Here is a 16,369-nt window from a genome sequence, read left to right as displayed (position 1 = left end):
CACACACGACTTCACCATTTTGATTATTAATGTTAACGAGCAGAAAAACACGCCATAATAGGAGGATTACGAAGCGCTAATGCATTAACATGACGAGTATACGGACAACGTGGCGCGGGGGGCGTGGCTGTGACGTCACGTGAGTAGGGTCTATAAGGCGCACCTGACTATAAGCCTCTACCCACCAAATTTGACACGAAAACGGCAAGTGTTCACAGATAAGCCACACTGGACTATAAATCGCAGCTATCCTCGCTGTATTATGGGATATTTACCCCAAAAGATATTAACCGTTAACACTTTGACAGTGGCATCATAAGACTGTCATGAGAACAAATGAACCACCGTGAAGCTTTGAACTAATTGGCTACAAAGCTTAATTGCTTCAAGAAGTTTCATTTGGCCATCACTGCTCCCTTGGGGGGAGAGTCAATCTCTGCTGCCACCGTCCGACATGCCTCCTAGCATGCATTGCAGTGCTACAGATGTAAAAAACAATCAAAATTCATTTTCTGTTAATTGCTAGTTATGGGATTTAGTAACATTTTATTTGACAGTGGCGTCCTAAGACTGTCATAAGACAATCGCAATCATCACATGACATTGTCATAAGCATTAATGAATGCTTATAACATGTTTTTTAGTGTCATCCAGCAAATTATCTCACTTCTGAATGGATGTAAAAGATCTGAGCTGGACATAAAGAGAGTTACTGACATAATTTGCTGGATGACACTGAATGACATCTGTCATAAGGATTCAGTAATGTCCATGATAGTGTCATGTCATACAGTCATTAAGACGGTCTTATGACAGTCTTATGACGCCGCTGTCAAATAAAGTGTTACCTATAAATCAACAAATAAACCGCACTGGACTATAAGCCGCAGGATTCAAAATGAGGGGGAAAAGTAGCGGCTTATGGTCTGAAAATTACGGTACTTGTTTTTCCCTTTTCTGTAATTTGTTCGCATACTAACCTCATTCAAGTACAGAAACCTATGAATATTTGGGTGGTTTTAGTTAAAGCAGACACTGTTTTTTCATCTGTGTGATTTTGACAAAGATCAGATCACATTTGATGGTGATTTAATGCAGAAATGCGAGACATTCCAAAAGGTTCAGATACTTTTTCATAACAGTGTATATATTAGGGGTGTGACGATACACACGAGTCACAGTTCACTCTGTACCTCGGTACGTGGGTCACGGTTCGGTGCCGTTTCACTCCAACATGAAAAACAAAAAGCCTTTTTTTTATCACAGCATTTGAATGTTAAAGTTTGCATTCCATTGCACTTTAATATAGTGGAAACTGTTTTTTAAGTCAAAAGTGTGACCTTTGTTTGTTTTTTTTAGGGGGGGGAGAAAAACAGTTCAGTTCAATTCAATCAGTTACTATAAACTAGGGGTGTCAAACGATTAAAAATTTTAATCGAGTTAATTACAGCTCAAAAATTAATTAATCGTAATTAATCGCAATTAATCGTTATTCAAACCATCTATAAAATATGCCATATTTTTCTGTAAATTATTGTTGGAATGGAAACATAAGACCGAGATGGATATATACATTCAACATACGGTACATAAGTACTGTATTTCTTTATTATAACAATAAATCAACAAGATGGCATTACCATTATTAACATTCTGTTAAAGCGATCCATGGATAGAAAGACTTGTAGGTCTTAAAAGATAAATAAAAATAAAATAATAAATATATAAATAAATATATAAATATTAATAAAAATGTACAGAAAATAAATAAAAGATAATAACTAGTACAAGTTATTGAAATTTTATATTAAAACCCCTCTTCATGTTTTCGTTTTAATAAAATTTGTAAAATTTTCAATCAAAAAATAAACTAGTAGCCCGCCATTGTTGATGTCAATAATTATTTACACAATGCTCATGGATGCTGAAGCCTATAAAATCAGTCGCACCCAAGCGCCAGCAGAGGGCGGCAAAACTCCGAAAAACACAACAAGTACACCTTTCACTTTGCTGTCCTTTTAATATGGTTGAGCGGGGCATTTGTGCTTTAATTGCGTCAAATATTTTAACGGGATTAATTTAAAAAATTAATTACCGCTTGTTAACGCGTTAATTTTGACAGCCCCACTATAAGCATATGTGATGTGAAAGACGTTATAGAAGGGATCATGTAATAACGTGTAGAACATGAAAAGTAACTTTGCTGAGTAACTAATTACTCTTACAATGAGTTAACTGAGTGACTCTCTCAATTACTTTTTGGGAGAAGTCATTTGTAACAGTAACTAAATACTTTTTTAAAGTACGTTTCACAACACTGAGTACATGTACTACAAGTAAGTGTGCTTGTGTGTGGGGCAAATAAGTATTTAGTCAACCACTAATTGTGCAAGTTCTTCGACTTGAAAATATTAGGGAGGCCTGTAATTGTCAACATGGATAAACCTCAACCATGAGAGACAGAATGTGGGAAAAAAACAGAAAATCACATTGATTTTTAAAGAATTTATTTGCAAATCATGGTGGAATTAAGTATTTGGTCAATACCAAAAGTTCATCTCAATACTTTGTTATGTACCCTTTGTTAGCAATAACCGAGGCCAAACGTTTTCTGTAACTCTTCACAAGCAAGGGCTGTCGTTGGGCAGCACAGACTTTCAAATCCCTCCACAGATTTTCTATGGGGTTGAGATGTGGAAACTGGCTAAGCCACTCCAGGACCTTGAAATGCTTCTTACGAAGCCACTCCTTTGTTGCCCTGGCTGTGTGTTTGGGATCATTGTCATGCTGAAAGACCCAGCCACATCTCATCTTCAATGCCCTTGCTGATGGAAGGAGATTTTCACTCAAAATCTCTCAATGCACGGCCCCATTCATTCTTTCCTTTACACAGATCAGTCGTCCTGGTCCCTTTGCAGAAAAACGGCCCCAAAGCATTGTTTCCACCCCCATGCTTCACAGTGGGCATGGTGTTCTTCGGATGCAATTCAGTATTTTTTCTCCTCCAAACACGAGAACATGTGTTTCTACCAAAATTTTCTATTTTGGTATCATCTGTCCATAACACATTCTCCCAGTCCTCTTCTGGATCATCCAAATGCTCTCTAGTGAACCGCAGACTGGCCTGGAAATGTACTTTCTTCAGCAGGGGGACACATCTGGTAGTGCAGGATTTGAGTCCCTGGCGGCGCATTGTGTTACTGATAGTAGCCTTTGTTACTGTGGTCCCAGCTCTCTCTAAGTCATTCACTAGGTCCCACTGTGTGGTTCTGGGATTTTTGCTCACCGTTCTTGTTATCATTTTGACGCCACGGGGTGAGATCTTGCATGGAGCCCCAGATCGAGGAAGATTATCTGTGGTCTTGTATGTCTTCCATTTTCTAATAATTGCTCCCACGGTTGATTTCTTTACACCAAGCGTTTTACCTATTGCAGATTCAGTCTTCCCAGCCTGGTGCAGGTCTACAATTTTGTCTCTGGTGTCCTTAGACAGCTCTTTGGTCTTGGCCATAGTGGAGTTTGGAGTGTGACTGACTGAGGTTGTGGACTGGTGTCTTTTATACCGATAATGAGTTAAAACAAGTGCCATTATTACAGGTAACGGGTGGGGCCTTGTTAGACCTCGTTAAAAGAAGTTAGAGCTCTTTGACAGCCAGAAATCTTGCTTGTTTGTAGGTGACCAAATACTTATTTTCCACTCTAATTTGGAAATAGATTCTTTAAAAATCAATCAATGTGATTTTCAGGTTTTTTTTTCCACATTCTGTCTCTCATGGTTGAGGTTTACCCACGTTGACAATTACAGGCCTCTCTAATCTTTTCAAATAGGAGAACTTGCCTAAATACTTATTTGCCCCACAGTACGTGTGCTCTTATGTGGAACTCATCATATACTGGATTCATATGGATAATGGCCCAGAACTATGATATGGCTCATGACAAAGATGAGTTTGGCACCCTTGCATAGTTGAATTTTGTTGCAAACGAGCAAACGGTTCCCACCAGCATCTCCCGGGAAAAGCCAGCAACTAAGCCAGGCCGCTGGTTGTAATCCCAATATTAATGCACATGACCCACAAACACACATACCGACCACATGGCTGTCACATTGTGTAATCTCCCCCCCTTCCCGACACTCACTACTTCTCTAAATATTTGATTTTACAGTAAATAATCCACATTTGATTGAGAGGAAAGCTGTCAGCTGGCATCAAAAAAAGCAGTCAACACTTGCGCCTCGTGATCAGAATGACAAATGATTGGCTAGCGACTCGTGTGGATATCAGTCAGCTTGAATGAATATGCGAAACGTATTTATGTCATCACACTAATCCAAAGACTAATGAGGATAACTGGCCGAGGGTTTAGAATTTCAATAAAACCAAAGAGTGCGTTAACAGAAGGGCAAACGCTCCATGGTCACGCTTGGCGATAACAGGGTTTAGTATAATGTAGTGCTGCCTTCAGGTCCAAGTTGAATGCGAAAATGCTATTGTCGGGAATAGGGATCACTCACATCAATTGCCACCAATAAATTAAAGGAGCAATATGTAAGACTGGTGGCCAAAAATGGTTCTGCAACTGAGATTAAACTATTGAAGCGCACAACATCCCTTCAAATTTGGATTGCCGGATAAGATTATATTTCTGGAGAAATTACATTCTCAAAAACTCACCAAAATTAGAAATTTCAAGTGGCCCGGCGTAAATTTCAATAATTTTGCAAACTTGCAATAAAAGGTAGCAAAATGGCCCAGTGGCGCCCCCTTGAAATTTCCAAAAATGCCTCTCCTGTTAGGTGTTTTTAAACGTAGAGCGATTAAATTTGTGAGTCGATACCTTGTGCAAAACTGCTCCAAAAAGTCTCTTGAACCCATAGTCCAACCCAACAGGAAATCGGGAAATTTTGATTGAATGTGAATTTTTTATAGATTTACTGGGTGCACATTTGAGACTTTAGGACGTTATCTGGATCCTCCTCAAAATTAGTGAGCCTGTTCATGAGACATTTAAGTTCTTAAGTTATCAAAATAGTGAGTTTTCATTCACAGGCCTGACCTTGGCGGGGTGCCTAAGTCGGGCATTTTTTGGGCAACACGCCAAATTCAGTAAATGATCAATAACTCCCTGATACAAGGTGCAGTCGTTTTCATATCTGACATGTCAATCAATCAATCAATCAAATTTATTTATATAGCGCTTTACAAAACCCGAAAGGTCCTTAAAGTGCTTTCTAACAAAGACAAACATGGCTCAAGATAAATAAAAGACAGGAAAGTATTGTAAAAAACATTCAGAAAAAAAGAAATGAAACAAAAACATTGCATCGCAATAAAAGCCAGACAGCAAATAAAACAATAAAACAGATAAAATCCGAAAACATTAAAAACACTTAAAAAATAAAACAAGGCTACCCTAATCTGGGGAAAAGGTAAGTCTAAAAAGGTGTGTTTTTAACCAAGACTTAAAAAGACCTAGATTCGTACTGGTGCGGATTTCAAGGGGAAGGCTAGTCCACAACCTGGGGCAACTGCAAAAGATTGGTCTCCCCACTGTTTAGGTTTCGACCTCGGAACTTGCAAAAGAAGCTGGCCGGTAGAACAAAGTTACGAAGGGGTTAAAATTTCCGATAAATAAGAAGGACCCTGGCCATTAATAGAATTAAAAACAAACAGTAAAAGTTAGAAATCAATTCTAAAATGGACTGGAAGCCAGTGGAGCGATGATAGCACGGGGGTAATATGTTCACGTCTAGGTGTACCGGTCAAAAATTGAGCAGCAACATTTTGAACAAGTTGCAGACAAGAAATTGAGGACTTGGCATGTGTGAGAGGTATCCCAGCTTGAACACGACTGCATTGAAATATTACCCATTAGGCCTGGCGCCCTCTAGAAAACGCCCTTTTTTTACGAGACGGGTTCCTCCTCCAAGGGAAAAAAATTGACTGACCTCAAACCTGCATTTGGGGAGACGTGTTCAGGTGCCTGATGAAAAATATTGAGGTTTCGTTGAAGCAGAGCTGTCAAAACAGGAAAGTGAAAAATATCGTCGCCATTTTGTCTCGCCACAAATTTTGAACGGTCATAACTTGGCAGATATACAACTTAACTGCGTCCAACTTCCCATGCTTGGTGAGAGTCGTACCCTGAAGGGTCCTATAGGGGTCATTTGCATCAACTCTGTGGCACCAACTAGCGGCAACAAAAAGTCACTAATTTTACTTATACATGTCCAGTTCTTTTCAGGTTGGTCATTGCAGTTACAACACCTTTTGTAATATGACATTTTAAGCCCCATGTCCACATGTCTCTGTCTGTTGCCGTGACGACCCTTTGTTAGCCATTAAAAGGAAGTAGATTTTTTTGGCCCAATTAGAAGATTCTTTTATGTTTTGAATAAGGGCGTGGCTGCACAGCTCAGTAGCGCCTCCTTTTTTGTATGATCCTCTTCAATAGGGTTTTTTTTCACCTAGGTGTGTGAATGTATTTCTAATCCCAAAAAAGAGGCGTGTTTCAAGCAAGCTAGGTTCTCATGAGATGATGAGAGGGGGATGATCTGCCACCACCGTGACCCGCGTGCCGTCCGAATTGCGTGACGTCCGAGTTGTGCCAAACTGCGTGGGCCCGTTCAGTTCTGCTTGCAGTCCTAGTTTTATTTAAGTTTTACTTGTCCAATACACGCAAGTACACGTACTTGTACATGTCAAGTTCATATACGAATCCTTAGAAGGCACTCAGTTTAGTTGAAAAGCTTGCAAGGAGAAGGAGGGGAAACTATCCAGCTTCCGCAATCGTTCTAACTAGCCCCTCCTTCCTCACTCATGGCCCTAGCAACAGTCCTAAAAGGGAAAGGAGCTGGCGACATCCCTTGTATTTGTTTGGCTATGTGTGTGCATGTAGGTGGATTTAGAGACGTGTGTCAGCGCATTTCAGCAAAGCAAAGCTGAGTCTTTTGCCTCTGTCCTTGAACAGGCAAGAGGCCTCTTCAGGGCTTCTACAAGACAAAACATTCCTTCTTTGTAAGCAACAATTAGCAGAAGCATTTCTTCATTGGGAGCAGCAATTGATTAGAGCAAATATATAATAATTATCTCATCAAATATTTTTCATGAATCAATAGCATTTGTTAAGTAATAAAATGCAACAATATGATTTCCTAAATGTCCCAGACAGTTTAGTTTCCCAATGTCTGTGGCTTGTCCTCGAAGTTGACCTGTGGAGCCTAGGGCCGGTTTAAACCGGTCAGCATGACAATACAGTTTTATCAAGAACTAAACATGTCTATAGTTATTAATCACTAAAATGTCTTTTTACTGCAATCAATCATGGAACATTGTATTATAGCAATCAATACTATATTGTGACCATTCATTGGTAAAAGCGAATATTTAATAACCATTTAATAACTAGAAACTGCAATTTCTGGAGAAATTACTCTGGGTCTTTGCTCTGTGGTGATACAGCTCTTAACCCCGCCCAGGTTGGCTTGGAGACATTTCAGGGACAATATCAGGTCACTTCCTGTTGATTTGGGGACAATTTTTTTTTTGCCATTGAAAATGAATGGGAAAAAATTTGGACGTTTGTGGGACACGTCGTATCGATATCTGGTCATTTCCTGTTGATCTGGGGAAATTGTTTTTTTTTTTTTTTTGCCTTTGAAAATGAATGGGAAAAATTTGGGACGTCAATGGTATCGACTTACGGATGCGTCAATGGAATCCAACTACATTAGCGTCAATAGATTTGACATACATGGCCGTCAGTCGCAATAATGCAATGTAAATTCTGTTGGAAATCCCATTGAAAGTGAATGGGACATTTCCCATTAAAAATGAATGGGCAACTCTTTGGCAAATTTCCGGGGAACTGTAAATTTTATTCAAACTCTGTATCCAACTTTTATGCCTCTGACCGTCCCAGAATTTTTTATGCCCAAATTGTGTGATTTGGGCAAAAATTGAAGGACTACATACATTTTGAAACTTTTTTTTTGTTTCCCATTCAGAATGAATGGGCAAGTTTTTGGCAAATTTCCAGGGGACCTTACATTTTTTCAAAATTCTGTATACAACTTTTATGCCCCTCACTATCCCGGAATTTTTGATGCCCAAATTGTGTGATTTGGTCAAAAATTGTAGGACTGGATACGTTTTGAAACTTTTTTCTGGGAAAATTGCCGTTTGCGGCGCAACGGAAATTTTTTCAGAGCCGTTTGAAAAATTCCCTGCGTCGCGCAAAAATTCCGGACGTGCCGATACTTGAACGGTACCGATCGGTGAAGTGGTTCGGGCTGCGCGGCGTGCCGAAGAAATCCCATTCAAAAAAAAAAACAATAACATTATCTGGGTCTTTTTTCAAAGACCCAGATAATTATCTTATCCGTACATCTACAAGTACACTTATGTACGTGCAAGTACACGTCCTTTTAGAACAAGTACACGCCAGCACATGTACTTGTAGTATAAGTACACGCAAGCACACATACTTTTACCTTTTCAGGAATGACAATCGACTTTTACAATGGGAAAATCTCAGCTAAACCATGGATAACCATGTTAGAACTAGTTCCAAAAACATGTTTCTTTAATGTCTATTGAAATATTAGGGTCATTTAATGAATAACTGAAGTGCAAATCTTACATATTACGCTTTTAATCTGTTACAAATTACCAAAATAAAACATGTTTTTGGTCTAGTTTCTCGAAGTGAGTTGAGTTCAGTGCCTCCATACAGCACTCACATCACAAATTGTTGCTCGCATGCCAAAGCCGAAAATCGGTCATCTTAGGTCAAGTCCTGACTTGGACGGTAACACGGTGTCCAGATTGCTCGTCGTGATACGGGAACAATGACTTTGTTTGAAAAGGGCACGCATGCTTCACCCTGTCCTGAATACAAATAAAGGCCACTATGTGAAGACACAATTTTCTCTCTTTCTCTGTCAGAGTGTAACTGCAACCAGATGGGTTCAGTCCACGACCGTTGCAATGGCACAGGCTTCTGCCAGTGCAAAGACGGCGCCACCGGAGCCAAGTGTGACGAGTGTCTGCCGGGCTACTACTGGAAACAAGGCTGTTACCGTGAGTGCCCCAGCAATAACAAGTACAAATAACAAATATACTGTATCTTACATGGTTGGACAATATTTTTAATGTGCTAATTTTCAAGGAAAAACACATTTTTGAGATTACTGACCTATGTTGAAGCATCAGAAACTTCTGCTAGTGGAGCAAAAGCTACTAAATAAAATGAGAATTATGTCGAGAAGAGCATCATTTACATGATTAATGAATGATTTAAAAACTTTGTACATAAAACCAGACTCCACCACCAGTTGACAAGACAACTCCCACTGTCAGGAAAACGCGGGCAGGCAGGTGGTGTGGACCCAATCGCAGGGAAACAAAAAGCAGCAAGGCAGGTGGCGGGGAACTCAAAACAGTTTTAATAACTACTAACCAAAAGCACAAAGTGCAACCAAAAGGACTGGGGATCACAAAGGCAATGTTCAAACTAGAGCTGAAACGAGTACTCAAGCAACTCGAGTAACTCGAGTTAAAAAACTGATCCGAGTAATTTTATTCACCTCGAGTAATCGGTTATTTTGACAGCTCTAAGCATCACGTTTTGCTCGGACTACTTTTAATGCGGGACAACGCGCTGTCACGTGCGTAGAGGAAGAAGCAAAAAAAAAAAAAAACTTACTGCAGCCGATAGCCGCCACAAACGACGCCGACTTTGCTAAATACTAGCCCGCACGATGCTACGTTGGTACAGGTAGCATCTGATGCGTCTTATAGAGATCACATGTATGTTGAACTAGATGCGAAATGACAGACTCGGCCGCGTCTGGGCAGCGTTAGTAAACAGCCGCCATCTTAAAGCAGTAGAGCGCTAAGCGCAAATAAATAAGATTAACGTTACTGTCGCTACTAGCTCATGTAACGTTAGCCCTGCGGAGGGCTAGGTTTCAATTAATTATGACCACTGTCCATGCATGGCTAACGTGTCTTACATACAGGCCTTAACATAACATAGCATTGTGGAGTGATGAGGGTGTAAAATAAAAACTTAATCATGCTAACTATCAATTTTAGCTCAGTAGTCATTGCTGGATAAAACACCAAGTAGCACTCGTCCCTAATGTGCTCCAATACAGCCTGTATCATACATTTAATTTGAACACTGCAAAAACTCAAAATCCTATCAGGACTTACAGTTTAGACTAACTTAAAACTTAACTACAACTTAAAAATGGCTTGACACAAATAGAAATTCAATTGAAACACGTGGGAAAAAACTTTTAAGTGATGTGTGTTATCAACCGTAACGGCATTTTTAGGTATATATGAAGTTTTTTTTGAGTGAAAGCAGTGAATTATTCTTTTTTTATTATTTTAGTTACATCTGAGATGCAATTGTTGGCTGTTTTCAACAATATACATCGAAAATAAACTGAAAATGGTTCAAGATTAGATGAAATGTCTTGTTTTCTAAAAATATATTTGTTTTATCCGATTACTCGATTAATCGATAGAATTTTCAGTCGATTACTCGATTACTAAAATATTCGATAGCTGCAGCCCTAGTTCAAACCAAAACTTACTTAAACGGAGGGACGGGTACACGAGGGCTTGGACAGGACTTGAAAGTAACGTTGACATAGACATTGACAATGACGCAACAAGGAGTGAAAAGAAACTGGGAGCTTATATATACACACACACACACACACACACAGAGACAAGGAGTAACGACACAACGAGGAACAGGTGAGCACAGGAGGATGCAGGTTGGAGGATACACTAGGAGGCACAACAGGTGAAATCAACGGGCAATCACAGGGACAAGTCACACTAGGAGAAAACCAACACAAAACCTAACACCCACAGACTTTGCGCCACACTTTCCCGTAAGGGGCTCACCCATAAAGCTTTGAGGTGGCTTTCACTATTCACTGTGATAAACATGATGCGTTCTAACGCCGGATATAGGTGGAAATAGGACAAAGGTTTTACTGCATACAAGCAGGCAGGAGTGTCGCAAGAGTGATTTGGTCGAGGATTCAAGTTAATGATTATTTTTCGCGCCATGCATTCAAAATGAAACATTGTGAATACGATGAAAAGAAAGTGAAAAATTAGCCTAACTTTAGATTGAAATATTTACGTAAAATGAATAATAAATGCCATTTTTTGCTTTTAACAAAGAATCTAGACTGTTTTACTTTCGCACCTATAGAAATTCCGTGATGTGAGCGTTTATTTTCAACGTAAAAAGCTCTTTGCTCCGTGACGGCCACCATGTTGGATTAAACAATACGTTAACTTTGGATTGAAATATTTATGTAAAATGAATGATAAGTGCCTTTTTTTTTTTTTTTTTTTTTTTTTTTTTTTGCTTTTAACCATAATCTAGACTGTTTTACGTTCATATCTATATAATTTCCACAATTTATGTATTTATTTGTAAGAATTTTCTACTTAAAAAGCTTTGTTTTGTGACGGCCGCCATGTTGGATTTTGTATCTCTACACAATAGCGGAATTCAACCTAAATAAGTTGTGATTGTATATAGAAAAATGCTCCCTTTGCTTTTGTTGAGTAAAATTAAGATGATTCTGCATGGAAGTATTAAGTTTCTGATGTGTAAATGGAGCGATTTATTAGCTGTTGAAAACTTGAACTAAATTTTAAAAATAATTAAGTTGCTATTTTGAGCAAAAACCAATATGACATGTTGAAAATTGCTATTGATCCTAAAAAATATAGGTGACTACATTTATGATTTTTTTAGCATCTAGTGTAAAATTTGAGAATATTAGAGCAATTTTAAGTTTTGTTATATTTGTGTATTTTTAAAAAAAAATAATAATAAAATTGGGATTTCATCAGGGAACAACTTTGAAATTTTTTATGTCGCTGCTCATGGAGACTCATATATGCCTAAGGAAGGTGCCTGTTTTGGTTTTAGGTCGATAGCGGCTTTGGTTGTGAAAAAATTGTACGTTTTTGAAAATAGGCCCCCTACGGATCGCCCCCGAGCCCTATGTCCCGTCAACTTAGATAGTGAAGTCTTTGTTAAAACTTAAAATTTTCCAAATGCACAAAATTTCAGCCTCTATCAATATATGAAATTATTTTCTGTCAAAACTCCATGAAAGTAGACTATCTTTGTGCTTAATAAAGACATGAAATTTGAAAATGGCAGTTTTTACTTTAAAAACACACAACAAATCTGCATCTTTGCTGATTTTATGACATTTACGAACAAAACCATGAATGAATTATGAGCAATTTATTTGCTTGTGTATTTTCTGCACTGTCAGTTTTAGGTTAAACCGATAGATCTAAAACTGAACTCCAACTATTTGCAAAAAAAGACTGATTAATCAATAAAATGATCATGTTTCAGCGCAACTGATGGCATTTGAATGCGTGGATGAATCACAAACTAATTTGACATATGAATCTAGCAAATTCATCAACTAATTGCAAAAACAGACCGATTTGTACATCAAATTGCTCAATAAATCGCAACGTTATTCGAGAAAAAACTCTATAATTGACTGCCAGTGATCACGTTTCAGTGCCATTGACGTTTTTTTTAATTCATAGATGCAGACACGGCGCTCCGCATACGCATAACACGCACTGCGCGTAGGGCACCAACTGCCTGAAGGGGCACCCAAAAAAAATCAAGTTTGTAAAAAATCCTAAAAAATAGTAATTGTAACACAACAATATATAGTATTTAAAATAAAACTTTGTAAAGCCTGATAAATGCAAGTAATACAAATATACAGTGGGGAGAACAAGTATTTGATACACTGCCAATGGGTTTCCCATTGGCAGTGTATCAAATACTTGTTCTCCCCACTGTAAGTAACATAGGCTCATTATTTACACAAAAAAGAATCTCCTGTGCGGCCCTCTCGTCAGTCTCCCTTTGGTTGCCCCCCCCAATTCCCTAGTGGTTCGCTCCATTATGCTTCAGTCGCAAATTTGGCAGAAGTTTATTCTTGAAAGGAAATGTCATCGAAAAGACAACAAGAGTCGGGGGCGGAAAAAAGGAAGAGGAAAAAGCAGCGATGATGCCCGCTGATGATTGTTTTTTCTATCGTTGGGGGGGTGGATGGGGGGCTGGGGGGGGCACCACAAAGCATTTATGCCTAGGGCACCAAAATAGCTAGCGCTGGCCCTGCATAGATGAATTCATCTTAAAATAATTTGACAGTTAAATCGACCGAATTCTAATCGCGAAAACAGACCGATTCTTGTATCAAATTCCTCAATAAATCGCAACATGATTCAACAAGATTCATTTTTATTTGACTGCCAATGAGCGCAGTTCGGTGCCATTATTCATTCATTAACTCCTATAGAAAATAATAATTATTTTAAAAGTTCTTGGTAGGATTCATCTATTAATCACAAAAATATTTGCTAAACTAACAAATTCTTTGATTAATGAAAAAACAATTAACAGGGAACGGCCAGTTACAATTGCTTGGACGCCTATCGCCGTCAATGGCAGATAACATCGAATTTACAAGCATACGTCTACCACCTTTGCCAGGCATTCATAACATGTTTATAGTGTGTGCAAACAAACGCTCAATGATGAAGTGATACTTCTTAGGGAGGCGGGTGGCTTTTGTGCGTCTAATAAAAATGTCAGCACTGCCGCCGCATCCTTCCGGGACCTTTGAGCCCCACGCAAAAGGTCGGGCGAGAGCGCCACAATGCGCCTGCTTTGTCCGGCCCCGAGGGGAATAGATCATGTAGCTCATTAGCCGCGTCAGCTGCCGGCTAAATTGATGGCGCTGTCACACCTTAACCCCATTACACACAATGGCTTTCCTCTCAAGATTCCGGCGGCAACCGTTTTGAATGTGTGAAATTTGCAGAGGTCTGGTAGATTAAAGTAGTGCTGTGCCGCCAACCTGTGGCTAACCGGTGCCAAGGAAGTAAGGCCACTTTTGTTAAACTTTTTTTTTTTTGCCTTGATAGTGGCGTATAAATGCAGCTACACTGCTGGCCAAAGGTATTGGCACTAGGGTTGTTCCGATCATGTTTTTTTGCTCCCGATCCGATCCCGATCGTTTTAGTTCGAGTATCTGCCGATCCCGATATTTCCCGAGCCGATGCTTTTTTTGTCTCCCGATTCAATTCCAATCATTCCTGATAATTTTTCCCGATCACATACATTTTGGCAATGCATTAAGAAAAAAATGAATAAAACTCGGACGAATATATACATTCAACATACAGTACATAAGTACTGTATTTGTTTATTATGACAATAAATCCTCAAGATGGCATTTACATTATTAACATTCTTTCTGTGAGAGGGATCCACAGATAGAAAGACTTGTAATTCTTAAAGGATAAATGTGACTTTGTATATTGTGACTAAATATTGCCATCTAGTGTATTTGTTGAGCTTTCAGTAAATGATACTGTAGCCATTTAACTGTTCTGCCCAAATGCATAATGGGAAGTGCAACCATGACTGTGCGTAGTGGCACCAATTGATATATCTTCTCAGCGTTTGGAAATAACATAGGGCGTTAAGAAAAAGATCAACCACTACCTTTCTTCCCCACTTTGCTACCCACGACATTTGTAATTGTTGAGAGAGGGATTGTAAGGCTTTAGCCAATTTAAAAAAAGGCTCCAAAGGCTGCCAAAATTCACTCTACTCATTTTACGCTGCCTCTTAGCTCCATATATGGGTAAAACGGCACCATTATAAATTGGACGCGACAATGCGTGAGTGGGTCGTGCAGCACATGCGTTACTTGCGTTAAATATTTTAACGTGATTAATTTTTTAAAAATTAATTACCGCCCTTACCAGCGATAAATTTGATAGCCCTACTTTAAGCCAAAACTAAAGACTCCCAAGATTTCCCAATCCGATTGCTTTTTTTTGCTCCTGATTCAATTCCAATCATTCCCGATATTTTTTCTCAATCATATACATTTTGGCAATGCTTTAAGAAAAAAATGAATACATCTCGGACGAATATACTGTATTAATACCAAAGCATATGTAATTGCAATCTTTTTTTGGAAGCAATTGAGCATTATCTGACAAAATTGCAGGGGTGCCAATACTTTAGGCCAGCACTGTAATTCTATCAAATTAAATTATTTGACAAAATAATGTACAATTAAGTATAAAATATGAAATATTATTTTCCTGCAGTTATATAAAATGCCCTTTTTGACACACACAAAAAAAACATTTTTAAACTTATTGCTTGTCCTGGGAAGAGAGAAAGAAATAGCAATTTTCTTCATCATATAGCAGCGTTAACACACTGGTAGATGGGGGAAAAAGGGTAAATGTGTTCTAGAGACAAAAAAAGAACATGCAGGTGTTGCCTATTGTCCCTGAGGCAAAGGCAGGGGAATTTATCTTCTATTTTCACCACCCCATGTTTTTTTTTTTTTTTTTACCTCTGCCCTGAATTCTCACATTTATTTTTACTGGAATATTTTTCCCCCACCACCGTCATTTCTTTACACAAACATAAATTTACATTTTTTGTCGTTTAAGCATCTATGACATAATTTCTAAACTTGTAGACAAGATTGATGAGACAAAAACACCACAGGAAAACAGTCCTGTACCATTTTTTCCATTAAAGGGAACCTTGGACTTAAAGACTTGTAAGCTCTAATCAGCCACGATGGTTCTGTTTTACTAAAATATGTTACTACATAGACTTCATAATGTATTGACGGGGCCCGGGGCCGATAAATAGGGGGCCTGCATTGTTGGCGAGGCCGTCAAAGCTGCCCGAGTGGAATCACAAAGAGCTTTTTTCATTGAAAATTCTTGTGGATAAATGCTTAAATCCCCAAATTCTTTATAGATATGGACGTAAAACAGTCTCGGTTCTTGGTTAAAAGCCCCAAAAAATTGCATATAGCGTTTATTTGGCAGCTTTAACTTCAACCAGATGCTTCCTGTAGCTACACATCAGTCCGGCACATCGATCAGTACTAATCTTGGCCCGTTGTTCTCTACAAAACTGCTGTAGTTCAGTCGGATTCCTGGGATGTCTGGCATGAATCACTGTCTTTAGGTCATGCCACAGCATCTCAATGGGGTTCAAGTCTGAATTTTGACTTGGCCACTCCAGAACATGTATTTTGTTCCTCTGAAACCATTCTGAAGTTGATCTACCTCTGTGTTTTGGATCATTGTCTTGTTGCAGCATCCATCCTCTTTTTAGCTTCAATATACAGATGGCCTCAGGTTTTTCTGCTAAACATCCTGAAAAACCTTTGAATTCATTCCTCCATTAATGATTGCAAGTTGTCCAGGCTCTGAGGCAGTAAAACAGCCCCTAA

General features: G+C 38.8%; 1 protein-coding gene across 7 annotated transcripts in view; it reads left to right on the top strand.

The window, feature by feature from the left end:
- Positions 1–16,369, top strand: part of ntng2b (netrin g2b) — a 178,187-nt gene that overhangs the window by 156,487 nt on the left and 5,331 nt on the right. For all 7 annotated transcript variants that reach the window (XM_057818225.1, XM_057818223.1, XM_057818221.1 and 4 more), the window contains one exon: positions 8,949–9,083. In XM_057818225.1, the coding sequence (XP_057674208.1) occupies positions 8,949–9,083 (135 nt within the window). The remainder of the gene's footprint in view (positions 1–8,948; positions 9,084–16,369) is intronic.

Source organism: Corythoichthys intestinalis, chromosome 17 (assembly GCF_030265065.1).
Source record: "Corythoichthys intestinalis isolate RoL2023-P3 chromosome 17, ASM3026506v1, whole genome shotgun sequence".
In the NCBI taxonomy this organism is placed as follows: Eukaryota; Metazoa; Chordata; class Actinopteri; order Syngnathiformes; family Syngnathidae; genus Corythoichthys; species Corythoichthys intestinalis.
This window is presented reverse-complemented; position numbering and strand designations above follow the sequence as displayed.